At 41.3% G+C, this 26,868-nt stretch overlaps 1 protein-coding gene across 1 annotated transcript in view; it reads left to right on the top strand.

Annotated features, from left to right (window-relative positions):
- Positions 1–26,868, top strand: part of MYO10 (myosin X) — a 162,486-nt gene that overhangs the window by 107,903 nt on the left and 27,715 nt on the right. The window contains exons 20-22 of the mRNA XM_068670841.1: positions 21,951–22,075; positions 22,204–22,318; positions 25,983–26,089. Of these exons, the coding sequence (XP_068526942.1) occupies positions 21,951–22,075; positions 22,204–22,318; positions 25,983–26,089 (347 nt within the window). The remainder of the gene's footprint in view (positions 1–21,950; positions 22,076–22,203; positions 22,319–25,982; positions 26,090–26,868) is intronic.

Raw genomic sequence — 26,868 nt, 5'->3', positions numbered from 1 at the left:
CTTGTTTGTCCATTTGCATCCAAGTAAAGCTCATCTCTATAGTGCCAAAGTCACAAGGATTTGCCATGGTTGATGCAAGGACTGGGTGCTTGTTGTGTTTCCATTGCAAGAAAACCACTGAGTTCCCACTCCAATAGTCCTTGTTGTTCTCACAGTCTTTTCCCACTGGAATGCTCCATCCCTGGTGAATTTGGCATATGCTACTGTATCTGCACATACATTTTACTAAAATTAAAGTTCTCACAGAATTAGCATCTATGAAAGCAGAAGCTTTAGAGAATCTTGAGACAGCTTCAGTCTCAGGAAACCACATCTAATTGTAGGTTTCTGTGCAGAAAAAGAGATTTGGAAATTCCTGTAGACAGTCCCTTTCAAAGTGTGCACAAAAATATCAATGAAAACTCACACAAAAGTGTTTGTCCTTGTTTTCCATTTGCTTTAATTTCATTGCAAGTTACCTGGTGAAGCTGTTGAATCAAATTAAAGAAATCCTATTTGAAGAACTAGATTGATGTTGTAGTAGGGAAAGGATCATGCACTTTACTTGGAGCTGGCGCAGTAGAAGACCTGATGGGAAACAAGGAGGAAAATAGTACATAATACTTGTGAATGACATTTTGCACTCAGGAAGGTATTCTCAGAATGCATTTCTGGAATTCAATATTTTAAGTTTTGTCTGCTGGGCACTGCTGTCTGTTTCTTCCATCTCACAGACATGGTGATTTTTAGTGCCAGTCTTGTGTAGTTTTTAGTATTCCTCCTGCTGCAACACCTCTGCAGAGGCAGGCCTGTGGATGACATCTAGCTCTTCTGTAGCTTGGCTGGATTCTGTGGATGTGCATCATGTTAGAGTTGTCTTTCATAGTTCGTCCTGCCGTATGACATGTTGCTTTTTTTCAGCAAGACAAAGGAACACAGGGTGGGTTGGTTTGCATAGCTGTGAACTGGCACAGCTCAGAGGGACGTTAGCAACACATGAACTGTCAGGGATTACCACATATATGCCTCACTGTGAAGGGCTGGATAGAAACATAAATGCCAGAAACATTCAGATGAGATGCTAAAATGGAGAAATTAGGATGCTTTCAGTATGTTTTCTGTCTGTAGGTTTTACTCTGTGGTGGCAGTGACATGGAATGCTAAAATGCCACCCTTCAAAAGGTATTTAATTTAAATGGTGCTTGAGAATTAACAAATGATTTGAAAGAAAGACATTTTAATTGCTTTTTTGAAATATGCAGCAGTAAAGGAGAGCTGGACCAGAAGGGCTCTGAAAGGAAAGAGCAGAAGTTGTGTTGTCAAGAGCAAAGCCTCTCAAACTACTCGTTACTCTCGTGACTGGGTACGAATAGGTAATACATCTATCAACGAGCATCCTCTGAAATTCTGGAGAGGAGGAGGTGGTGCCTGAGAGCTATTTTACCATAGAAGCATGTTTGAATTCTGTAGGTGAATGAGGTTGAGCAGATGGAAGACATTCAAAGCTTTGAAAAGCAGAACATGCAGCAGACAGGACTTCCTCCGCTCTTCTAGTCATTAAAGTTTATTCATGTTGGATAAGAGAGATGATAATTTACAGTAATTATTTGATTTTTAATTGATCAAAAGTTTAATTTTCAAATATGTTACAGTGGCAAGCAAAAACAATTCAGCACATGCAATAAAATACTAAACATTTACATATCAAAGCGGGATCTACACTCATTAGAGCAATTTCCTAAAGGGAGCACATAGAGTACATGACCTTTTGTCACAAGACATTTCAGCAAGCAGGCCTCAGACAGAAGAACAGAGGACCCATTAATCTTTGGGAGACCCCTAAACAATCAGTCTATCTGTCTTCACAGTTTCCAGTCTCTTCTGACTAGCCATAACGTGGAAACTTTTCCACTTGGAATGCTTAATGAGTGTTTTCTGCTAATGAAGGGTCTTTCTCCTTCATTCCCTTCAACTTCAATGCAGCATTCAGAGCTACATATCATTTCATCCTTCTGAAATTTCACACAAGTTTCTCTCTCTTTTTTTTTTTTTTTTCCCCTCATGTTTCTTTTCCTGCCTCCTTTTCTATCTGATAATGATTCATACTGGCAACCTTGCCTTTTCTGTTCTTCATCCATCCTTTCTGTGCATATTATTTGTTTGTTTTTCAGAAGTGTTTTAAAAACAAACTACATCTACTTCTACAGCAACTTAGCTGCATGTTTCTTCAAGGTTTGCTTTTACTAATAAAAAGTTGTTAAGCCTTTGTGCTTAACAACAGGAGTCAGTTTGGGTAAATCTAAGTTCTGAACTGTCTATGCGATCTCTTCCAGGGACAGAAATTCTCCCATTGGCCAGAAGGAGCCAGCCTCAGACAGTTGGCTCAAGTGACTTCTCGAGTTCCCCTCCATTCAGAACTTTTCTTCAGAGTCTTAATGTTGGTATAATCCCTGTGGGTGGCCCCTACCTCTAGTGTTGGTGTTCTTCTCTGAAACGGCCTCATCTGTGCTGATCTATTTTAAAACTTTGGTTAGTACAGCTTGCTCCTGTAATTCCCTGCTCTTGAGACAGGTTCAGCCACTGCTGTTCTCTCATGCACATAGGTAAGCAGGCTCAGGGCTTAATCCAGTTTGATCCTGATGGGCAAAATCCTGGTTTCACTAGAGTTGGCATGAAATTCTTGATGTAGACCAGATGTGGTTTTGTTTTTTTTTTTGTTTTTTTTGTTTTTTTTTTTTCTGAGTGCTGAGCCTCTAGTGACTTTGCTTTCTGTTCGTTTATTGTTGGTCTTATTCCTGTGTTGCAGTGATAGTCTAGCTACTGGCAAGATGAAAGCCTTCTTCTCTGAAGCGTTTGATCTCTGACAGGGCATTTTTTTTCTCTGCAGTTATTTTATATATATTTAATCTTTAAATTTAACTAGATGAGGTAAAGAAATGAGACAAAATTAAACCTGTATTGTAAACCTCTACTGCAAAGCTAGGGGTTACAGGGAGAAACAGGAAAACCATTAATAGCTTTGCAATTCAAAGAAAGGCTGGTACAAAAAGGTCTGTAATAGATTCTGTGAGGGTTACTGCTACTTAGGAGTCCTGTCATCATGTGCATATTCATTCTGGGAAAATTAGTATCAAGGCAGTAAGATTGCTAACAGCGTTTCTGGGGACAGAGCCACTTAAAGGGATCAAGGTAAGGCTATTGGCACCTGCAGTGTGCTTTGAGGCATGGGTCATTAATAGCCATGAGACACTGTGGAATAGCAAGTAGCATGTCCCCTAATACCAAATAAGATGCAAACCTATTTCACTTGGCGTCTGAATGAAAATTGTACTCTTAAAATAGCTCTGAATCATTACAGACATAAGTATGGCATGATAGCAACCTAAACACCAATTAGAAGTACAGCTCAGGAACGTGGTACAAAGGAACAATGGAAGAACAGCTTGGTCCCATCTGCGACGATGATTGTACACAGGGTGTAGAGCAGGTACAAGTTCAGCAGTATGTGTACTGGTGGTCAGGCTGGAATTACAGTATTGTCGTATTGAACCTTGACTCCATGAATTACTGAGTTTACCTTGTAGAGAGTTTTTTTTTTGCAGAAATATGCATGAAACAGAGCAACTGTAATGCCAATGCAGCAAGAAACAGCCCTGACATAAAACCTGAATGATGCAGGATGGGAGGCTCTGAACTTCAAGGCTAAACCTTCAGCACAGGATTGTTAGCCATCAGGATAAAATACTTATTTTTAGAAATCTTCATTTAAAAAAAATCCTTAATACAGTGGTCTGGCTTCAAATTTTTATGCACATCCTACTGCAGTTGTATCTCAAGCATATACTTTATACACCAGCCTCAGTCTGTCAGCAGACTGGCATGTAGATGTCTTTGTGTTTTTTGTTGTTTGGTTGTGTTTTTTTTTGTTTTTTTTTTTTTTTTTTGGGGGGGGGGGGGTTGTTTTGTTTTGTTTTTCTTTTTTTTTAAATTTATTTATTTATTTTTATTTTTATTTTTTTTCATCAAGAGGCTGAGCCCAGCAATTAAAACCTAAAAAACATTAGGTTCCAAATGGAGGCATCTTTATGGTTTACTGACCCAGTTGTAGAGCCTTGGGGTAGCCCTTCTGCAGTGAAGCTGCTATGGTTGCTGGTGCTGGGAGCTGGCACATTATGAGGTAAATTTGGATGTCCATAAGGAGGGAACAGAAAGCCTGATCATTGTCCGTACAACTTCCCTGTTGTAATACTTTGAAAGTAAAGGCCCAGCTACAACTGCAGGGGGTGTGTGGTACTGTCTGTAGAAAGTTATGGTCTGGCAGTATTCATTTATAGGTGTGTAATTGCTCGTGTATTAGAGATCCTTCCTGCCTATTTTAAAAATTTGTCTTTAATCTCAGTTGTTCTCAATAAATATTTGTCTTAAGAAGGCTCTCTGGCTGCCAATTACTGCTGTCATTGCTGCTGGAGGAAGCAGAGCCGCAGGCTCTGAGCATGGATCAGACTTGCTGAGGCAGTCCGGGTATGGCTCAGAGCACTGCTCTTCGGGCTCATGCTCCTGGAGAGACCAGCCATTTCCCCAAAGCAGAGCATGTTTCCCTGCTCTCACATCTCTTGCCACAAGTACACAGGGCCAACTATGAACTATTTGTCCTTATTGCTTTAACTAGCTCTCATAAGGCTTTATTCTTCATCAGGATGGCACAGTCATAAGGTGTGGCACCGTGCCCAGCTGACACGGCTTAATTCAGCTACCTGGATCTTGTCGCCTTGGGTTTTGCAGAATTACATAGCTTCAAATCAAGACTTGTGGATTATGTCCCAGCTGCATCATTTTCTGGCACATCACTTAAGTAATTAATTAGGTCAGGCACTAGAAGACTCCTCAGGTAAAAGTGATGAAGGGAGTGGGTGTAAGGAAAGCAATCCTTGCTTGCGCAGTGCCAGCAGTAACGTTACGTGTGGATCTGAACCCATGGAACAAGACGGTTCCTGCAGCGAGTCTTGCGCTGCACAGGCACTGCCCAGCTTCTGTGCTGTCTTCACGCAGCGTGCCAGTAATGCTGCCCGGGGTGCCCCTTTATCCCTGTCTCAGAGCACAGCTGCTTGCTGGGCTGAAGCAGGTCGTTCCTCTCTCCAGGCAGCTGCCCAGACAGGCATGTCCTTCTTCTTCATCAAGGTTTGTTGCTAACTAAGCAGGGCTGACAAGGCATCCCTTTGCTTAAGTGTGTTAAGAGTTTTTTCCAGTGACCACGTGTAAGGACTGTAAAAAGGGAGGTGTTTAAAGCTCGAGAGCTGGGATGGGTGCTACCGGGGAGGGAGCAGGTGCTGTGTTGCAAAGATGGCATCAAATCCCAGGCAGTGCAGGCAAACAGACTTTTTTGAGTGTTTTGTGAAAGTGCCCGGTTGCCATGCTCTCCAGAAAGAGCATTTGGTGGGAGTCTGTCCACAGGTCGTTGTCAGATCTCTGATGGTAAATGTGGTGGTGTCCATGCAGGAGCAGGCTGGGAGGCTGTGTGGAGAGCAGATGCTGCTTTGGGAGGAGGTGGCCCAAGCAGCAAGCTCCAGACCAATTCTGTGGGGGGAAAAAGAAAAGCCTCGGGTTGGAGTGTTTTTCAAGTGCAATGCTTGCTGTGTAGTTATTCTTTCTGAGCTGATACTTGTAGTAGTTAAAAGTGAGAAGAACTTGGACTGCTGCAGCAGTTGTTCTGCCAGCAGCAGAGGGTCTTACCGGTCTTACTCTGCATTTTGCACTACCTGCTGGCTTCTTTGCGTGTTTTCTGAATTCCTTTGTATGTGGTTAGGTGGCATGGACAGGCATTTGCAGAACTGCAACTGCTGATCACAAATCTGAAGTAGTTTCTTTTTATATATACCAAGCAAAGAACTTGGCTTTTCTTCCTTCTGGTGCATTGGCACCAAGTATTTGAATTGCAAGCATTGTCATGCAAATGCGTGTGTGGAAAAAGTGTGTACTTCATCAAGCTTTTGGAGTTTTCCTTTTCTAACTGCAACAACAACAACAAAAAAGTCCTCCCGCATCTCTAGGTGGCAATTTAAATTCAAATCCTGTTTGCTGTGTTCTCATGGTAACTACTACAAGGGAATATGCAGAGTCCATGATAAATAGCCATCGTTAAAACTCCAAAAGCGTAGCTGGGGCAGAGAGTATTGTTCTTTAGCAAAAACTTCAGCATTCGTAACTCCCTTGCTGAACTGTGTCTCAGGGCATTTTGTGCGTTTTATCTCTTAAGATTTAGGAATTTGTTGGCTGTGAAATATATTTACATTCTTGATGCTTATAAAGTGAGATTAGCCCTGCTGTCCTGTTAGTCAGGAATATCTACAGCAATTGCTGTAGAGCCAGCCCTCGCTAGGCTTGACTTCCTTTGAGTGCAGCAGGAATGAATTAAGCAAGTACAGCCAAAGATATCACATGAAAGACTTGAAATACCAGTGAGCTGAAGAAAGCCCTGGTCTGTGTGTGTGCATAGCTGCAACTGCTAAAGATTCAGTTTTTCACAATGGGTGAACGCTGAAGGGTGAAAAAGCCTTAAAAGGTAAGGGTCTAATTCATGCAGTTGTTTTTTGTGTGTGTGGTTTTTTTTTTCTTTTTCTTCTAATAATTTTAATCTTGCATGCTTGGAGCTGCAGTGGACTTGTAGGAAGAGAAAAGAAAATGCCTGGAGTTTGTCAGAGCAAGCTGTATTGGAAATGTTTCTGGTCTTGAATTTTCTTTTAAAGAGGTTAAATGTGTGCAGAATCAGGTTTATGAACAAATGACTAAATTACGGGTCTAATCATATTTTTGAACGCCAGGAGAACTTTCCTTCCAAGCGGTCTGCTTTACTAAATCATGCTCTGTTTGAAAGTTAAAGGAGTGATTGTTCGCAGAGCAGGAAAAAAGTCAGCAGAGCTGGAGCTGTGTGTGCAGAGGGGGGAAGATCTGAGCTGCGGCGATGGTCTGCTTTGTGGAGAAAGATCTTTTCTGTTGTTTAGCAATTCGTGGCATAGATTCAGGAGAACCAGCTATGTAAAGTTTAGGAATGTAGTATCCCTGCACTTTATTACAGCATAAGGCACGGCTGTAGTTTGGCTTTGATTACATTGCAGAAAAGTGTCAGTGGGGATGAATGCATTCGGGGGTGGGAGAGTCCAGTGAGATATCTGCAGTACCCAGAGGTTTAAACTGCTCTTTTAGTTCTGGTGAAACTTGATGGGATGCATTTGAGACAGTAATTCTTTCACTGCAGAAACACAGGAAACTGAATGTGCCTGTATATATATTAATAACATAAAGGATATTATGACAGCATTGTATTTTGTCTTGCTCTGCGTCATTTGCCCCCTTCTGCCCCCCATGAAACAAACCCCACAGCCCAGCAAGTAGAACAGCTCTGTTCTGGGATCTTCATTTTGTTCTTGCTTTCCCACTTAAAGAGCTTGCCTCTGCGAACATTAGAATTCAGCCACAGGGTAGAAAATTAGTCTAAAATTGCTTGAGAGAACCTGTTGTGAAGGGAATGGGTTTGATCCTGTGTCATTGAAGTCTATGGGAGTTTTATTCTGGTCTCAAGACGAGCAACCCTAGATTTGCCTTGCAAATCTAGATGGAGGTGATATGATCTGATAAAGTGCGTATGGGACTGGGAAAGGGGATTCTCATAACTCCTGATTGTTCTTCTCGCACTGATGTTAAGATACGTCCTTTTAAACCCCAAGTGGTAACAGTGGCGGTAGGTCAAAAAGTAGGTGGTATTTTTGTTGTGTGGAACATGAATTAAAGGTATTCGGTATTTCTTTTGCTGAAACTGCTTAGCTTCAAAAAGGGGAGCGTTCATTTTGTTTCTCATTTGTTATTTGCTTATTCAAAAAAAAAAAAAGTACTTATGAGCTGTGTACCTTGCAATATAAATAGAAGCATAATAACATTGATTTTTTTCAATACAGCTAGATTGCTGATAGGAATTATCTGGAAGTTGTAGTACTGTCCCAGCTATTCACAAATCTTTATCAGCGGCACCCTCAGAATATAAAAGTTATGTTAAGAGCGAATGGTAATGTTGAAGAGTAGACTTGGGTCAGTTCTTAAACTTTGTTTTCATATTTAACTGTACCTGTGAATGTGTGTGTGGCTTTTGTTAGTTTAATCAGAGTGTACTGCAAATAAGCAAAGACTTCATGGGAGAAAAACTCACTGTGATAAATTCATAAGGACTAAGTACAACTGCAGTTACCTTGTAACATACTTCAGACATGAAACATTGGCTGAAATGTCATCAATGCATCTTAATTTTGTTGAAAACACTCAAATTGTTTTCTAGTGTTTTTAGGAAGTTGATACATCTAAGAAGCAAGGCATGTCCATTCTTAACACTGTTGTTATGTCAATGTTAGAGAAATGAGATTGCATTTTTAGTTGTATGAAGTAGAATTTAGTTGTAAAATCCATGTTGCAGGACAACAGCTGAGTCCTACCTGCATGATGGCAATTAGCCTGATCTACAGGAAGAGTTTGAGGTTGCTGTTGTTGGTCTGTCTCCCCTAAGCTCCTGATGTGTGCTCCCTGCTCCAGCAATAAGAAGCTGGACGGCAGGACTCAGCTCCCTGGAGCTTTGCTGTGGAGGTGGTAGAAAGCAGAACTCTGCAGGCTCTGTGGACAGCATTAATTTTGTTGTTTGGTCCCAAGCACGGGGTAAGTGTACACTTCAGGCATCCGGTCTGCAGAGTTCCTGGTTTTCTGCACATGAGCCAAGAAGCACTTTGCACTGTGTAAATCATTCAGGCCACTGAGAAGTTTCTAGTTTTGGCTGCCACCTTGGATTGTCTCACACACCTGTGAGCATTACACAGTGTTTGGTGTAGAAAAGGCAAGTTTGTTGCCGAACTAATGCTGTGCTGTATTTTCAGAGCTGACATGATGAGATCTATAATGGCATTTTCAAAACTTATTCTCTGTGGACCTGGAAATCTTAAACATTAGGTATATAGTAACTAGGGGATTTGGGTGGTCTCAAACTTTTTATAATCAAGCAAAGATAAAGTAGATGAATTGAGAGAATATATATACTTCCAGAAAGCCAGATAAATGCCAAACCTTTTGTGACACTGGCTTTCTCAAATGAATGGCTGCCCCAGATTCAGCATGAAAAGGACCAGTATGTCTACCTACAGTTTGCCAGCCACACAACTTGTGCATATTTAGCCAAGAAGAGATGGTGTCCAGCCTCAGAGCTACACTATCATTAACTAAGTAGTCTTTCAAAGGCAGAAATGGTGACGTTTGCTAAAAGTGGGCTAGCACTTAAGTTAGCATCACAGAAGTTGTTAATGTAATCAAATCGTTCACAGAGCAAACAAAATCCTGTTTAGGAAAGCTGATTCTATCTTCAGTGTCTCTTTCTGACTTAAACATGTAAGGGTTCTGTTTTGTTGTATACTGAGTGCCAGTGTATAAATTTCTCGGAGAAGAAATTGCTGTTCAGCCATCCAAAATTGCTGTTTCCCTGTGACCACTGGCATGCTCAACCTAGAGCATCTCAAGATCAGCCAAGTTCTTAAAGGGCATATACATCTTATTGGCTTCAGTGAGCATGTTTGAATGGTTTAAGTTATTCATGCTGCTTTGGGTGTGCTGGTCAGCACATAATAGAGTACCTGGAGCCACAATGCCTCTTGTCACACAACTTTGGAAAAAAAAAAAAAAAAAAAAAAGGAAGAAAGCGAGGCATATGTGCAGCACTCTTACAACTGTGTACCCAGACTGAAGTTGCAAGTCATCTGTGCAAAGAAGGAAGACGCTTCACACCTGTTGCTCCAGTGAAGTGCAGTCCACAGTGCTCTTCAGTCCCAGGAAAACCTAGGCTGAGTATGCCAGCAGTGAAAATGCATCTTACCAGTCATGGAGTCTCATGATTATATTTTCCAGATTTTCTGATCATGGTGAAGAGGGATAGAGAAAAATACATTTCTGGGGGGCCGAAAGAGCCATGTTCTTATTTAAATGTGACACAGCAGATTGTAAAACCATAAGTAAGGCAGAGCTTTTTTCCACAGGATTTTTTTTTTTTTTAATTAAAAAAAAAAAAGAAATAGAGTTAACTAAGCATGTGCTTCATGTAACTAAGAAAAGATGGAACTTGCCTTAGGGAAACAAAGGGCCATTGATCAGCGTCCCTGAATGTAAATTCTGCATGCTTCATGGAGATGAACAGTGACATCCCAGTTAAATCACTGAGGTGGTGGTTGAAGGTTAAATTAATTAGGCACTGATGTCATTTTATCATCTATTATAATTCATTCTCTACTTGAATGTGTATCTATATATTTATACAGATACTTATACTATATATAAATAGCCACGTATTCATATAGATACACACATGCAGTTAGATCACTTAATAGCTGTACTAATTGTTTTTTTAAAATGGCATATTGGTGTTAAGGGAGAATTCTTGCCATCTGTTTTGGGTAACTCTGAATCATGCAAATACTGCAAAGTCAGTTGACTCTGTAGGTAGCTCTTATTTCACAAGCTACACGGGAACTGGAACAAACAAGTACATCTAAGTTGGTGCAACTTTTTTTGTGAGAGAAAAGTATACAGTGACTTTGTTTGCAAGCGTTAGCGTTTGCCAATATATTATCTATAGCAATGAAATCACAGTGTCCTTTTTGTTTGTTTTTGGTCTGCCATGTGAAATTGTTAGCAGTGCTGGTAGGAAGCGTGGGTAGCTAGCTGCTGCTCTAGCCAACCTTCTGCTGCTGATGTTGACTCATCTGTTCAGTCAGCCTGGTCGCTGCAGCAGCACGGCAGGGAATATAGGGGGAAAGAGGTCCTCCACCCTTTGTTTAGATAGTATATCAAGAAATCACTAAAGAGGTTTTTTGTTTGGCTTAAGGTGGAAATTTCAGAATTAACAGAAAAAAAAAATAATTTGATTTTGATGTGGTACTCTCAAACATCAAAGAACTCATGTAGGAGACTTTCCAACTCTTAATTAAAGAGGGGGGATCTGTTGCATTTCAACAAAGGAGTCCTAGGAGAACAAATGCATTGCCTTTTTCTGTGATATGCACATACAGAAGAACAAACAACTGCCTTCATTTTCTGTTCTTCCCCTGCAAACACACGCACAGATGTGTGCGCATTTCAGTTGGCCTTGGTATCTGGTGTTCTAGCTGGGTGTAGATTTGCAGAGCAAGCCCTGAATGCATAATGTAAGAATGTGTAGAGATAGAAGAGCAGCAAGAATGAAGGACCAAATCCTAAAAAAAAAAATGCCAAAGTTAGACTGATGCTATCTGAGACGTACTGAGATAAAAGAAGCAGGTGTAATTAATGTACTGATTATACGGGATTAAGCTGGGTCATTTATCCAGGCCATCACGCAACTCTAGTCAGCCAGATAGATGTCTGTGCTGATCATGGGGATCCTCCTGACTTTCTTCTGTAAGCTTGATAGTCCTTCTGCACGCTAACACCGTATCTGAATGTAAGAATCTGAAGGATCTGAAATACACTCTTACAGGTTTTAAAACTTAAAGCAGCCCCTGGATGTCCTGGACACCCCTAGACTGAAGGAGGTCCTTGGTAGTGATGTGAAATAGCAAGTTTTATGTGGCAGTGGAAGGGGTGACTTCGGCATGGAGAGCTGTGCAAGCCTGCAGCTCCTGCAGGCTGAGCACAGGAGTCCCGGGGGCCCGAGGAGCGCTTGTGCCTCGGGAGCGGTGGCTGCAGCAGTGCCATGACCCAGCAGTGAGAGCCGGGGGCCATGCAGTGAATGGAGCCCTGTGCCTTTGCTGGGATGGGAATAATCTGCCCTTTCAGTGCAGCCCGACCTCTGGTTTCCCAGCAACTCAAAGCTGCATGGCAGAATATTTTGCAGAGTTCCTAATTTACACATATCAGATATTGGCTGGGATTGAAACCTGGCTAATTTCCCATTACGACTTTCTGACAAAAGGCTTGATACATGAAGAAGAAGAGAGAGGACTCCTTAGGAGATAACTCTTTTAATTCAGATCTTTTCCTCGATGCAGGAATTGCACTGGAAAGTTGACTTCCTTGCAAAAGCAGCACATCTGTGTGTTACGTTGGCTCTTTATTCTGTAGGCTTCTCTGTTGGTCTGGTGAGAGAACAAACTTTGTGTAGGAGCGAAATGCATCAGAGAAAAAGAAAACCACTTGTGACTGCATTACTGAAAAAGGGTGCAATCAAGTGCTACTTCCTAATGTTGCTTGAGTCCATTTTTTGATTTTCAACTAGAAAGTTGCTGGCCTTCGTGGACATGCAACAAGCACATACGCTCCACATCTAATTAAAAATAACTCAAACTTGTTTATTACTTTTAAACTGTATGTTTTTCAGAGGTGTGATTCCTGATTGTTGTAAGATTTTTCCTTTTTTTAAAGGTTGGAGTTGATGATGTGAAGGATGTTTTTGTTACTTGATGCCAAACGTGTGAAGGGTTTGTAATGACTTAATCTAATCTAGTCCACAGTGCTGCAGCCTGTGTCTTAGAAAGTCAGCCAAACTTCCCTTGCTGGACTGTCAAATACTTGCATAAGAAATGAACCTGCTCCATGCCAAGATGAAGCTTGTGTCTGGGAAGTGCAGTTTTGGATTACAATGAGTACTGTGGGTCAGGAGCTGGGCGTCTCCTTCCTATCCTCGACACAAAGTCCGTGTTTGGGAATTCCCATACCAAAGGTTATAGAAGCCAGCACTGAGCTTTATAAATAAATAAATTAGCATTTTTTCCAGAAATAGAGTGCTGAAAGGGGATCGCTGAGATCATTTAGTTGAACCACCTGCATGGCAAACTGTAGGGAAAATAACACCTGCTGGAAGAAGGAAGTCCGGCATTTTCTTGAAGGGTGTAGTGGTTTTAGAGGGTCCCACCATCAGGAGTAAGCAATTCCAGTTAACACATTTGAGGGGAGTGGAGAAAAGTCATGCCTTCTAGTTTAAATATGTCTTCTGTTGATTTTCATGCTCTTCATGTGTTTATCTGCTACATTTTAGAAACTGTTGTTGAAGGTAAACTCTTAGTTTAGCTACTTACAGATTATCATCAAGGCCTTGCAGGTTTCTCACTGATGAGCTTCTCAAGGCTCTTATTGAAGTCCCTTGCTGCTTTTCTTCAGTCTGATCTTTATTCTCATGACTCTTTTCTAAATGCTTTCCAGTTTAGCATCTTCCTTTATTGCACTTCAATTTGGATGCAATATTTCAGTAGCAGTCACACAGCTGAGGAACACAGGATAGCCCACAAATCACTAAACCAACTTCTTAAATACCAGAGAATTTTTAGCATTTTCTTAAGAGCAATGCCCCAAAAGAGAAGACTCAAGTCCTAAATGGCATTCAGGTGTGCAGTCCTAAAGGAAGAGACTGTGCCCAGATCAAGAGGAAGTGGCAGGTTGGTGTCCTGGGACTGAAACTCAGGTCAGTGCGATTTGGATTTACTGTTTATCTGCCGCTCTCCTTGTGCTTCATGAACTGGTGTCTTTGTCCTCCTGTGAGTGCAATGTTAGCTCCTTCCACCCACGTGTAGCCAGTAAGGTCTTGTGACTGGAATTGAGGTTATTCCCAGCCATTTCTACCTCTTTATTTCTACTTGCAATAGGGAAGAAGAGATGATATCCCTGTATCTTCTCCCTTCCTATGGAGCTGCAGACTCCATAAGCCTCCAAAAGGCTTGCTTAGTTTTGTGTCACCCTGGGAAAGCAAGGAGAATTGCAACAGTGGTGACAAAAGTCATCTGCAGTACTATTTCAGGATGCTTAACACAGTACCACTGCTGAAGTAATACTGTTAGCATTTTAGTGAGAACTCGCTATTTAGAGGATTTCACAGACTAAAGTGTGAGATTACTTGTAGTAATGCTACAGTAGACATAAAAAAGTAGACAGGATTAGGTTCTTACAGTGATAGTTAGAAGAAATGGTTTTACACCTATGTCAGGCTTCAGCCATGTAAGATGAAATTAATCTTAGTAACAGGTTCTCAAGTATTTTTGTCCTAATTTTCTACCCCCAATAAACCTTTGGATCTTTCAAGAATAAAAGCATGATACAAAACACCATTATCTGTGCCACGCAGGCAAGAAAAAAAAACAAACATTATAGTAACCATCCTAAAATGGGATTTACTGCTTTTAGATACAGAAACGGACTTATGGCCAGCCTTCCAATAAACTGTCAAATTAAAAAAAAAAAAAAAAAAAAAAAAAAAAAAAAAAAGTTGAAAAGTCTGCTGTAAACAACTAAAAGTATGGTGAAAAAAAATGAAAACACAACACGGGTGGAGTCCTGGTCTGTGTAAGTTATCTAGAGTCACCGCTGACCTGGAGGGTCAGGATTTCACCATGTGCAGTTGGTTTGTGTGCAGGCTCAGCAGACATGGAGCAGTGTATGTATGGCACAGGCATGTGGCATTGTTCTCTTGACCATTGTAATGAACAATGGTGACACTGGTGTTGGCTGTCCTGACACGGGGTTGGTAAGGGAGGACAGCTGTCCTTGCAATTAGTACCTCACAGTGTGTTTCTTCATGGTATGTCTGTAGCTATCAGGCAGCCTGATCGATCTGATTGATTCTCTTCAGAAGAGGCCTGCTGACCGATCACAATGTGGGGAGAATGAGGCCAGATCAGGGTTTAGTCTGCACGGTTTGGAGGTTTTAATTAGGAGGACCTCAGATGAAATGGCAATGGATTACTCACAGGTGGAGAAGGAGGGTCCATAAAAAGTTCCAGCTGGGGTCTCTGCTGTGAGTTGCACCTTCTGGTGCTGCCCTGGGGCCCTGCCAGAGCTGCTCCAAATCTTAAATCCTGCTTTTTCCAAATGCTCTTAATCGGCTGTCTCACATGGATGGTCCTGCAGCCACTGTTTGGGGACAAATGGCTGTGAGACCTGCTGTGCATTTCAATGGACTCGCTAAATAATGTATTCAAGTAGCAAAGGCTCACTTCAGCAAAAAACTTAGCTTGAGCAGAGAAGGCTCTAAACATACTCAGATAATTTAGGCTTAAATACTGGAGATTTCTGTGCCTTTAACAATCCGTTCCTGTTCCATGAAGTTTTAATTAGTGTGTAAGAAATTATACACTGTCATTTTGAGGAGGTTGCATTCCTCTAGGTTTTTAAATCACCACTAGTGAGAGAAGTAGACAAATCCTGTCTTCAGACACCTTTAGAAAGGAAGGTTCACAAAGAGGCTGTTGTGTTTTCTCAGGGTAGCATTTAGTTCATACGAAACACCCAAAAATAAAATTTATCTGAAATGCACGACTACAGGGACACTGACTAGCAAACTCATTTAAATAGCTCCAGGATTGTTAGTTTGTTGTTGATGAAAGTAAAAAATCACAGCAAGCCAGTCAGAATCATTTCAGCATCCTTCCCCCAGTTATGAAGCTAGTCTGAATTCTTATCTTTGCTACAGACAAGCAAGACCTGAAATGTGACATCTTTGTCAATGGACCTAGCTCAGTAGTGTTCCTGACCCAGTTGAAATCGTTAAACTTCAGTGCAAAGGGTCAGTGTGGAAATAGCAACTGCTGCATAGCTCTTAAATGGCTGCTTTCTTTAAAATATCCTTGAGACGTCCTTACTTGTTAAGTAAGCTGAATGACAGGCAGAGGATAAATACAAAACCATTTTTACATTAATTTATTAAGTCTCCTCCTTTGACTGTTTTGGTACAATGGAAGAACTCTAAAATTACCATGTTCTTTCTATGCAGTATTATTTTTAACACTGGCATCTCTAACATGCAGCATGAGTGTGACAAAATTCTGAAGTTTGTCACTTACCTGAGCTGTTTAGGGTTGGGAGATAAATCATGCGGGTCAGATGCGGTATTTGGAATTGCAGAGAAGATCAGTTAATCGTGTAAATGCTTGCTGCTGGTAAATGTAGTACTTTCATGTTCAGACCTGTAGAGATTATATAAATGAGACAGCATATCATTATTGAGTTTGCAGTGAAATCTGACCTGGAGTTTGCCAGAGATTTTTTTTGAGGCATAAGTGTTGATTTAATATATGTATGCTCTTTTTCTGTCAAGTTACCACCAGCAGTGTTAGTACTTTTTAAAGGATTTTTTTTTTTTTTTTTTCGGGGGGGGGGGGGGGGGGTGGGGAAGGGGGTTGTGTGGAAACCCAAGAGAATTTGGACATGCAAAAATGCAAAATACTGTTATTTTATGTTTATTCAAACAGTGCTTGACTTTCTGCTGCCATGAAGTGGAAATATGAAATAAACCTTTTAGCTGTGACTTATTCTTTGTTTTTATCCTCCTGTACTTTCATAGTATTTGTCTGTGTAGACATATACATACTCTGGGATAATGAGGAAACATCTTCAAAAACAAAGCCAGCATCAAACTTGCTGCTTTTTTTGACCCAAATCTCTTCCAGTTACATTTCGTTGCATACTTGACAAGACCATAGAGGCTTTATTTTCTTAATCTTTCTCTGCATGGTCTTAGATACATGGAATTGATGCTTTACTTCTTTGGAGAGGACATGCAGATTTTCGTGCTCTTTCTGCTCTAAGTGTAGCAGTTCTGGGGTTGAAACCCTATTGAAGGAGCAGACACCATCAAAGTTGGTGGTGCAAGGAGCTGAACAGTGGGTGGCTGGAGGAACAGGGGTAGAGAGGTAAGATGGTTTGTTCAGGGTAGGACAGTGACCAACGTGGACGGCACTGCAGTTCAGGGCCCTTGAATGACAGCGAGAGTGCCCTAGACCCTGCCCATATCCTATCTTTGCAATGTATCTTCCTATTGAGACTGCAGCCATTTCCTTTTCACTTCTTTCAGTTTGCTGGACTGAATCCTTGGCACGAGTAGAGGCTGCCAAGTAGTGTGCGTGGATAAGAATCACTGAGTGTCACGTGGTTTAATAAAGACAAACAACGGGAATGCAGAGATTTTCCTATCAGTTCAGCTAGACTAGGTATTACAAGTTATTTTATTCACGTTTCAAATCTGTCTAGGAGAAAAGCCTGGCATTAGTTTTGACTCAAGGAGTTGCTGATGGAGATCAGTGGACCATGGGGAACTGTTTCAGAAAGATCTGGTTTAGTAAGTCCCCTGTGCAAGCAGGGGTTATTTTATTTCTGGAAAAAATAATAAATAAAAAAAGATACCAGTGCACCTTGGGATGCAAAAACCCACTACAAGGCAGGGGAAGACTGACCTCTTTTTAATTCATGCTACTTTTTTCCAGAGTTAAATTGCCAAGACTTTGTTCTAGGAGTGAAGAAGAATAGATTTAAAGTACTATGGAATAGATTTAAAGTACTATGATAGTGAGAAAAGTTACCATTTTTTAAACAAAAAGTTACTTTTTCATATCCTTGTGTCTGTTGTTCAACTTTTCCATCTCTGTACATATCATCCTACTCAAATTGTCACAGCACGATCTATAAGCAAGGCGCTGGTATTTTTTTTCCCTCCTCATCTCTCTGTGAAGTTCCTCCTGCCTAAATAAAATCTGTGAGACTGTATGTAATCTGTCATTATTGTGGCTGTGCTTTTCTGAGGCAGCTAGTAGTTCTGGGATGAAGAAGGATGTCTGACTGGTGAAAGTCAATTATCCTCATTGTCTGAATGGAGCAAATGATCTGCAGAACAACAACACAAAACTTTTGTGTGTGTGGTATTTGCTTGGGGCCTCCACTTATGGTGCTGTCCAGGGAAAAGGGATGTTGTTCTTCCCAACCTCAGTCAGACTGTAATCTAAGGAACGATTTTATAATGAAAATTATGCGTAGGTGTTAGATGTCTATCCTAATGGCTTCTTTTAATTGCGATTTTAGGCAGAAGCTTTGCCCTTTAGGAGGCTCACAGCATATCAGAGCAATCATTTAGCAGTTTAAGGAGCCACAGTCTCGCCAGCACAGACTCCAGGTCACATTAAAGCCTTGGCATTAGTGCTGTCTGGCCCAAACTCAGGGGAAACTTTTGAATTCTGGAAATGATACATTACAAGTTGTACTGTGAAAGAGTGCACTGAAAAAAAAAAAAAACCAAAACCCAAAACACCTTTATCAAATAGAACAGTCCTGACTCGTAGCTATCAAAGTGTAAGAAATTCCACGTAGATGTTGCTCAGTACCTGAATGTGGCTGTGACCCATGTGAGTCCATAGCCTTTTGCAATTTTGTGCATTGGAGGGGTTTTGGAGGGACTTAGTGGTAAAAGTGTTTGTGTTCCTCCCATGGGCAGGGACACCTCCCACCAGACATGGCCTTGAATATTTCCAGGGATGGGACATCTGCAGCTTCTCTGGGCAACCTTTTGTAGCGCCTTACCACCTCTGAGTGAAGAATATCCTCCTAAATTCTTTCTGATATCCAATCTAAACATACCCTTTTTCAGTTCAAAACCATTAATTATTCCTTGTTGCTACACTCCCTGACAAAGAGTCCTTCCCCAGCTGTCCTGTAGGCCCCCTTTAGGTACTGAAAGGCTACTGTAATGTCTCCCCAAAGATAGGTGAAATATCCTTTGCATGGATATTTTATGCTGTTCTACACTTAACACCGCTGTGGCTGTTGAGCGTAGTGCAAGTGGAGATGGTCATTGTTCTCCATCTTAGAAGTTGTCTGCAGTGGCACGTGTATAGTCCTTGTGCCCTGCTTCAGTAAATGCTTCTGCAATTGATTCGTAAGTGCGAGGAGGACTGGAAGTTGTGCTTAAGGTTATCCCTGCCTGTAAGCATTTATGTGACTGAGGCTGAAACCCCCTGTGTCCATAATGGAAAACTACCTGATGTGAAATGTATCACCAAGTCATAAGGTGCTGAATGCTGAGATACGGTGCACAGGACTGCATTTCTTATTTCTTCTGGTTGTTTTCATAAGACATGGGAAACCATGGATGCATTTAATCGTTTTGGGTTTTGGCTCCCTCCCTGCCTGGCTGCAGCTCTCCTTGTTGCTCAGGTCTGAAAAGTTTCTGGGATGGCCCTGTTAAAAACCCCCAGGTGATGGGAGCTCTGTGCCTTCTGGTTCTTCATATTGAGAAGGGTAGGATAGAGTCCATCAAATCTCTTACCACTGCCCCCAGGGTTACTCAGAGCAGCCAGATTTGTTACTGGTGTAACAAATAAACCAGGGTAGGATTTGACCCTCCAATTTAACAGTCTCATGTGTCTTGGAGTAATTAAAAATAATTAGTAATGGAAAGTGAAGGAAATTCCCTGATGTAAAAAAAAAATGCATTGGTCTTTGTGTTGCTTTTCAAATTAACATCTCTTGAAGTTTGTTGAGTTTTGGCTTAAAAATCCAAGCTTCTGTAGTTGAGTGACACTGACAATCTCAGCTGTTGGTGACAAAACAAGGCTGTTTCTAACTTCTACAGTTGCAGGAAAAAAAGTCTTGAAAATGTTTCTTCCCTTGTGAATCGAAACATGGATTGAAATGAAAAGGTTTTTTATTCTTAAAAAAAAAAAAAAAAGTAATGATCATTCAAACCAGCCTTGTGGCTGACTTCTGACTCGTTAAGTGCCTGGGGCTGGTGTTAAAAGGATTAGGTAGTTGAGCAGCCAGCTGGCTCTGAGCAGGAGGCCCTCCTTCAGGGAGGGAGAGATGTCCATCTGTCCATCCACAGTGTTGCTGACGGGCTTTAGTGTATCCGCTCCCATTCTCACATCTGAACATGCTGTCCTGACCACAAGTCTGGTGGGGAATGCTGCCCTTTAAGCCAACACGTGTAGGGGTAGAAGGACCTCATCATGGCCTACAACTTCCTCACGAGGGGGAGCGGAGGGGCAGGAGTCAATCTGTTCTCTTTAGTGACCAGTGATAGGACCTGAAGGAATGGTGTCAACCTGTGACAGGGGAGGTTCAGGCTGGATATCAGGAAGAAGATCTTCACCGACAGGGTGGTTATGCACTCGAATGGGCTCCCCAGGGAAGCAGTCACTGCACCGAGCCTGTCGGAGTTCAGGAAGTGTTTGCACTGTGCACTTACATGTAGTCATGTGGTATAAACTTTTGGGTAGAGCTGTGCGGTGCCAGGAGTTGGACTCGATGATCCTTGGGGGTCCCTTCCAACTCGGGATATTCTATGGTTCTGTGACAGAACCCTGAACCCCCAACAGCAGCCGCTGTGGTGCAGTGGATGCAGCTCCTGAGCCTCCCTGGGATGCCACGTGCCCATCTCAGTGGGCAGCAGCAGTGTTGGTGGCTGAATTTCTCCATAGTCCCCATCCACCAGCTGAGGCCAGATCAGGTCCTGCAGCCACACAGCGCTGATAACCCCAAGCAGGGCAGGGCTCACCACTGGGACCAGACACTTGAAGGAAAAAAAAAAAAAAAAAAAAAAGGAAAACACAAATTGTTTTCATTTTTTTTTCAGTGCTATTGACTGTAGGGGAGGGGTCAGGCTGTAGTATTTTTCTATATGAATTTCAGTCCCTGAATCAAATGAAGGGGTCAAAAAATTTTGGGGTGGGTGGAATGGTGAGGGCTGAGGAAGTGTTCGCCCTCGTGGCTCTGTGGCAGCTCTGTGCAGAAGGGCTGCTGCACATACAGAGAAGTCGCCTCTCGCTGCTCCAGAGAAGAAACTAATGAAAGGAAGAATTGTAATTTATTTTAGACATTCTGCCTTTTAAAGGAGGGGTTTAGAAGCTAATGTATCAATATTTTTTGAAGCTAGCAAATGAGTTACCATCACTTGCACAGAGTATTTTGTTTTATTCATTAACAGATAAAAAAGTGTAGACAGCTGTTTTTAATTAACTTTTGAGTCTGTTCTTTCATGAAATTACTTCTGATAAGTTCAAATTTGGGGGAGTCATTTATTTGCCAAATTGAACAAGAAGCACGATTAAAGCAACTTTATAAATGACAGGAGAGTCCTCTGAGTTACGGTTGCTCGGGGCTTGGTCTTGCTCTCATTTCTGTCAGCTGAAGAACTTAGGCTGAGTGTGAGCTACTTCCGTTTTTATATAAACCAGTAAGTATAGCTATGAGATCCTGCCTTCCAAACTTTCACTTGCAAAATACCAAAGGCTGCACTCTAATTCTGCAAATGACTGCGGTAGGGTAAACTGGTGTGTTTAAGTGGACTTCCAGCTGGTGAATTAGAGAGTGTATTTACATGTGGTGTTATTTCAGTGCCAGGACTGTCAGCATTTTGCTGGGTGGTGATTAGCACTGTCCTGTGTAGCTTTGTTTGGCATTGGCTGACACAAGACCTAGTAGAAGCATAGGTGACTTGGAGGCTTCAGAGATGACACGGGAGGACTCCTAGGAGCAGAAACACAACTGACCAGTATTCACAGGTTTTCATGATGGGGTGGCTAGGTTTATATATTTTCTAAATGAAAAAATGATTCTAAATGGCATGCAAACTAACAGAAACCTGGAGAAATTTTTTTTATATTTACAGATGAAAACATCTCTGATGTTCAGAATAGAAACTCCTTGACATACAACATGTTTAAGACTTGAGATGTTATTGTCAACAGTAGATGAAGTGTCACTACATTAAAAACTAAATCTTTTCTGATTTTGTTTTGCTTTTTTTTCTAAAACTATCACAGCACTATAATAGTATATCTTCAATATTTGGAATTGTCTATAGGGACTGTAAGTTCAGTTGCTAAAGAAACAAAATAATTGAGCTTTGCACTGTCAGCTGGTCTGTGGTTTTTACCGTCATTTTGTCCTGCATTGTATTGGTTAGTTTCATATGAGAAATGGAAAGAGATGGCTGATTGGATTATAGGGATGTAAATGTTTTATCTATGGAAGTTATATTATGAATTTACCGTTTTATTTTCAGATATATTTTCATATGTTCTGAGCCGTTACTGTGTTTAAGACATTGTGTAGCCAGTTTTTAGCCTTTGTACGTGTTACATTCATATATTTTTCCCTGCGTTTATTTCCCCTAACATCTCTAACCATTGCTATTAAAATCCTTATTTTGAACTTGCTTGTTTTAGATGCCAGACCAGTTTGATCAGACTGTGGTGCTTAACCAGCTGCGTTATTCTGGGATGTTGGAGACCGTCAGGATTCGGAGGGCTGGCTTCCCAGTCCGAAGGCCCTTTCAAGACTTTTATAAAAGGTAAACACAATGACTTGTGCACTTCAGATGTGAGTCATGATGGGGAATAAAGTGAAAATCTAATATTAGAAAATGTAAAAATAGAACTTTTCTCTTAAATAAAGTAATAAATACTTTTTGATTGCCAGGTATAAAGTCCTCATGAGAAACTTAACTCTGCCTGAAGATTTAAATGAGAAATGTGCTGTCCTACTTCGTCTGTATGACAACACAAGTACTGAATGGCAGCTTGGAAAAAATAAGGTAAAGTAATCTGACTGCTGCATTGGCTTCTGCTTTTACAAAGTTGAGGGGATGGGATTTAGACTGCACAGCTACAGAGGTGTAGTTGTAATGTTAATTACCTTTGGGCTTAGAGGAAGCTGAGCATGTTTGTTGATGCTCTTGAAACCCCTATAGTAACAACTCAGAGTTGTGCTAGGGAATTTGCTGTCTGAAGCACTTAAACAGACTGCTGATTTCACTGACGGAGGAAGAGTCCACTTGGATTTTACACCAATGCTCAAGAGCATGAGCACTGGGGAGGATCAGGGCAGAAAACGTGGTTGCTGGACTTAGTCATTCGCAGAAGTACCCACCCTGTGAGGCAGTACTCTGTTCTGCAAGGCATTTCTCTGTTCGTTACAGTAAATCCACCAGCCTGGCACGTGCTCAGTTGGGGAAATCACAGAGAGAAATTAATTGTAGCCAGCGTTGGTGTGGCAGAGTTGAGCTCTACATGCATTTGCCATCCCAGTCTAAGAGTCCTTTTCAGAGGTACATGAGACCTCAATATGTGCCCTTCCAGACAACCTGAACTTTGCACCATTTTTTTTCTTCCAAAAGAATTTCAAATGGTGTTTATTAAAAGAGTGGAATTTTACTTTGAGTGAAAAAACAGTGCAGGCAATTCTGCACACTCATTTTGCAAGCTTGATCTTGGACAACAGCTATGTGCAGAACTTCCACCTGTCTTGCAAATTAGTACTCTTGGACTTAACAAATGTTGTAAAAGCATTGCATGATCAGGAGAAGGTTCCCCACTGCAAGATCTGAGATTTCCTAAATACTAAGATTGCATTGTGCAAATGACTACAGAGTGGATTACAAATCTCAGGCCATCACTGCCAAGGATCCTCCCTGCCAGGCCTCTGCAGATCGCGTGCTTTCTTTTTCTCTGAGTAACTCCCATCAGGTCTCCAAGGACTTCCATAGCTGAGAGAAAGGATACAGATCAATAAATAAAGTTAGCTGAATTATATATTACTCCTGCAGTTTTCCTGTCAATTGTTAAATGCAATTGTGAAAAAGTTTTCTCATTACCATGAGGTAGAAAAAATATTTTATGAAATTCAAATGATTTCTGTGTGAAGTGCCATTTCTCCTCATACTCTTCTCCCCAGAACTGCATAGCTTTGAAGGGTTTCCTGTGTTCCAAAGGTATCTCAGAGATGATATTGGAAAATTTGATTAAATCATTTTAAAGTTAAAACAGAAATGAGACATCAAATCTGAGCTATTCTGATTGCAACTGCAGTCATTTTTCATGACATTTTTGTAGACCATGGCTTGCAAATAATACAGGGATGATGATCAGACACAGAGCTAGGTGTTGGTTCCCCTTATTCTTTCAAATGTAGTATACTAGTAGTTTTTATTCACAGACCCTGGACACAGATTAACGTCTTAGCAAAATAACATTTATAAGAACCCCAAATTGTTTTCACCAATTGCTCAGCAGGAACCAGGGCTCTGTTGTAACCTCCCTTCGTGGGGCCTGGGATAATTGCCCCCAAGAGCTGCATGTGCATTTTTAAGAGTCTTCATAAATAGCTTATTGTAGAAGAGAACAAGGGGGCATTGGTTTCAGACTCAGTATAGTATGGGGCACTATGTTATTTAAAAGGAGTAGTAACAACATTGCAATGATTCAGCTCCAGTGTGAAATTTTCTTGTTTTTTACATCTCAAGCTGCAGTGCACCTGCTCAGGAAAATGCATTAGCCTGTGCATAATATGTGCTTAATGTCTATTTTGGTTCAGGAAGTAGCTGAATGCCTTTCTGAATTTGAATTTCAGTACATTTTTAAAGGCAGTGTGTGCAAAGCAAAGGAAAGATTGCCCACTGAGTAAAAGAAAAGGCTTTTTATGTCACAGCCTATTTAATATATGAGCAAAAACCTTATATATAAAGAGCTGCCCAGCGCAGCTCAGATAGTGGAACTTTGGGACTTTCTATGGGACTTGTTACATTATTAGTGTTGGTTAATTTGTGGCAAAATTTAACAGCATTCAAAACGCAGAATTGTGCTTTTCATCAGTATTTCTGCTGCTTTTGCATCAATGATGGGCTTTTGTCTCCCTAAACTACTTTTTTCCCACTTGAACACCCCCAAAAGCTCATACTTTTTTTTTTTTTTTCTTCCAAGAAAGAAGAAAAACGCTTCAAGGAAGTAGTCTTGCTTTTAGCTCTCTTGTAGCAGAGTCCATGCAATTTCCTTGTCGCCATGTTGATGTGTAGCTTGGCTCCGATCCTAAGTAACCAAAGTATCACTGAGCAAAGTATCCCAGCTACTCACGTCTTACCCCACAAAATGCCAGGCTGTTGCCACTATAGGTGATATCAGAAGATTTATCCTTCATCATGTAAAAGCTGACAAGACCTAGAAGAAGTACTGGCAGCAGTTAGCTCACCACTTGTTGAGTGTACAGTAAAGGACAGACATCAAGGTGTATGGAAGAGGTAACCACATCCCCAATGCCTCTGCTTTGCTGGAGAAGCAGTTCATTTCATTTAAGGCAAAATTAGCTGGATTAGCTAAATGCATTAAAATGATGTATGTTAACGCTGCCTCTAAGAGCCCATGCCATAGAGGCAGACTTTCCTTCATCCTTTCTAGCCTCTGCTCACAGTTACCTGTGCATTAGCACTGAGCAGTCCAGGTGAATGATTCAGGTTTCTCAGCCTTGCCAGAGAGAGGATGGCTTGTGGAATGGACAGGTGGTACCCTGTAGGAGAGCTTAGCAGAATTTCTTCCCAGATCTATGTGCACAGATAATCTGCCATAACACTTAACTGAGGAATCCATGCCTCCGTACACTTTAATTCCGGGCTTTAGTTAGAGAAGAGGTGGTGTATCTGCTGGAGGAACTGCAGTGATCCTGTGCTGGGGATGGGCTGGTGTTTCCTGAGCTGCTTATGAAGCTCAGCTGAGAGCTTGGGGAGCTGTCAGTCTGCAGGACGCTGGATGGCTGTGATGGATATCTGGCCCCAGCGGATACCCATCGTAGCATGTCTCCACACGTAAAGGACAAGAACAGGCAGTTGAGTTAACCTGAATATGGAACCACACTCACTTCAGTGTATTTCTGCAGGTTTATACCGCTAACACTTAAAGGAATGAGGATTATAAGAAGCTCAATGTTATAGTAAAACAGCTGAATTCCTAGGGAAAGTATTTCTGCCCCACAAACAAACTGCTGTGCGTGGCCCTGCTAGAGCAGGGGCATTGGAGCTGGTGACCTCCAGAGATCCCTTCCTACCTCAGCCATTCTGTGGTACTGCAAAATCAGGAAGTTCACACTAAGTCGTACAACTCTTTGCCCGTGTTACTCTTTGGTGGGAAAGCCCATCAATGAATCCAGTAATTAGATTGTTTTTGGAAAATCCCTGCTCCTGATTAAAATGCCTCTTACGGTGCTCAGGCCTTTCCTACTGAAATCCATAGTCAGAAGATCATCTGCAGGTATTTTAAGAGAAATATGTTTTGTTTTGTTTTTCTTTTTCTTTTATTTTCTGTTAAGGAAATGTATCGTTTGACTCCAAATACAAAGCTCAGGCCTGCTGCTCAGAATAATGCTGGCAGCACCCTGGCTGTCCTCTAAATGTGAAATTATCAGCAAGTTAAGCCAGAAGTTTTCTTTTGTAGGTTTTTCTCCGTGAGTCCTTGGAACACAAGTTAGAGAAACAGAGAGAGGTGGAAGTCACCAAGGCAGCAATGATTATCCGAGCACACATCTTGGGTTACACAGCCCGGTAAGTGACTTGATGAGAATATCAATAATTGAACCTTGGTATGAGTGGGGGAGGAAGTAGATAAATAAATACCTTGTGTACAACTCTTAACCTTTTACAGAGACCTGGCATCCAAATCCTGTAAGTGGCTTTTGAAAACACCATCTGGTATCTTTACCAGACCCGTGAATAAAACAAAAAGGTGTTTGAGTCATCTTGATGTAATGAATAGGACAGAATGGAAGGTTGGAGGTCAGCCATCCATGTAATGGCATCGTGGTATGAGATACATAGTAGGAAATCTAGCAGGATGGTACCTAATGGGGCTGCCCCAAATTAAATTACCAGATGAGATGCAGATTTATCTTTGCTTTTTCATGTTGAGAAAAGAGAGGGCAAATAAAACTAGTCAGTTTGGTTCTTAAAGAACCATGACATTAGGTAACTGATTAATGTTTCATTTGTTTACTTGGCGTCCTGCATTATGTATTAGTTGGAGTTCCTGATCCCATCTGTTTATTCCTCTGCTTTTTCTACAAATCAGTTGAGGATAGTTTAAGGAACCTTGTTTACATAATGAGGTATTTTCTCCTCGTGTAGAATTAATCCTGCCCTTATATTCTGACCAGTATGTTGCTCAAAAAATGTATTCCATTTTTAATGGCAGAGCTTCCTGTGCATTATCTTTCTTTTCGGAGGTGTTGGATGGATACTTATGTGTCTTCTTTCTCCACATGTGTGCACATATGCAAGCCAAACTTGGTAGCATCTTCTTCTCAAGGGAACAAGAACGTCCCAGA

The sequence above is a fragment of the Anas acuta genome, chromosome 2 (assembly GCF_963932015.1).
Source record: "Anas acuta chromosome 2, bAnaAcu1.1, whole genome shotgun sequence".
In the NCBI taxonomy this organism is placed as follows: Eukaryota; Metazoa; Chordata; class Aves; order Anseriformes; family Anatidae; genus Anas; species Anas acuta.
Note: the sequence above shows the minus strand (reverse complement) of the source record. Positions and strands in the feature narration are given on the sequence as shown.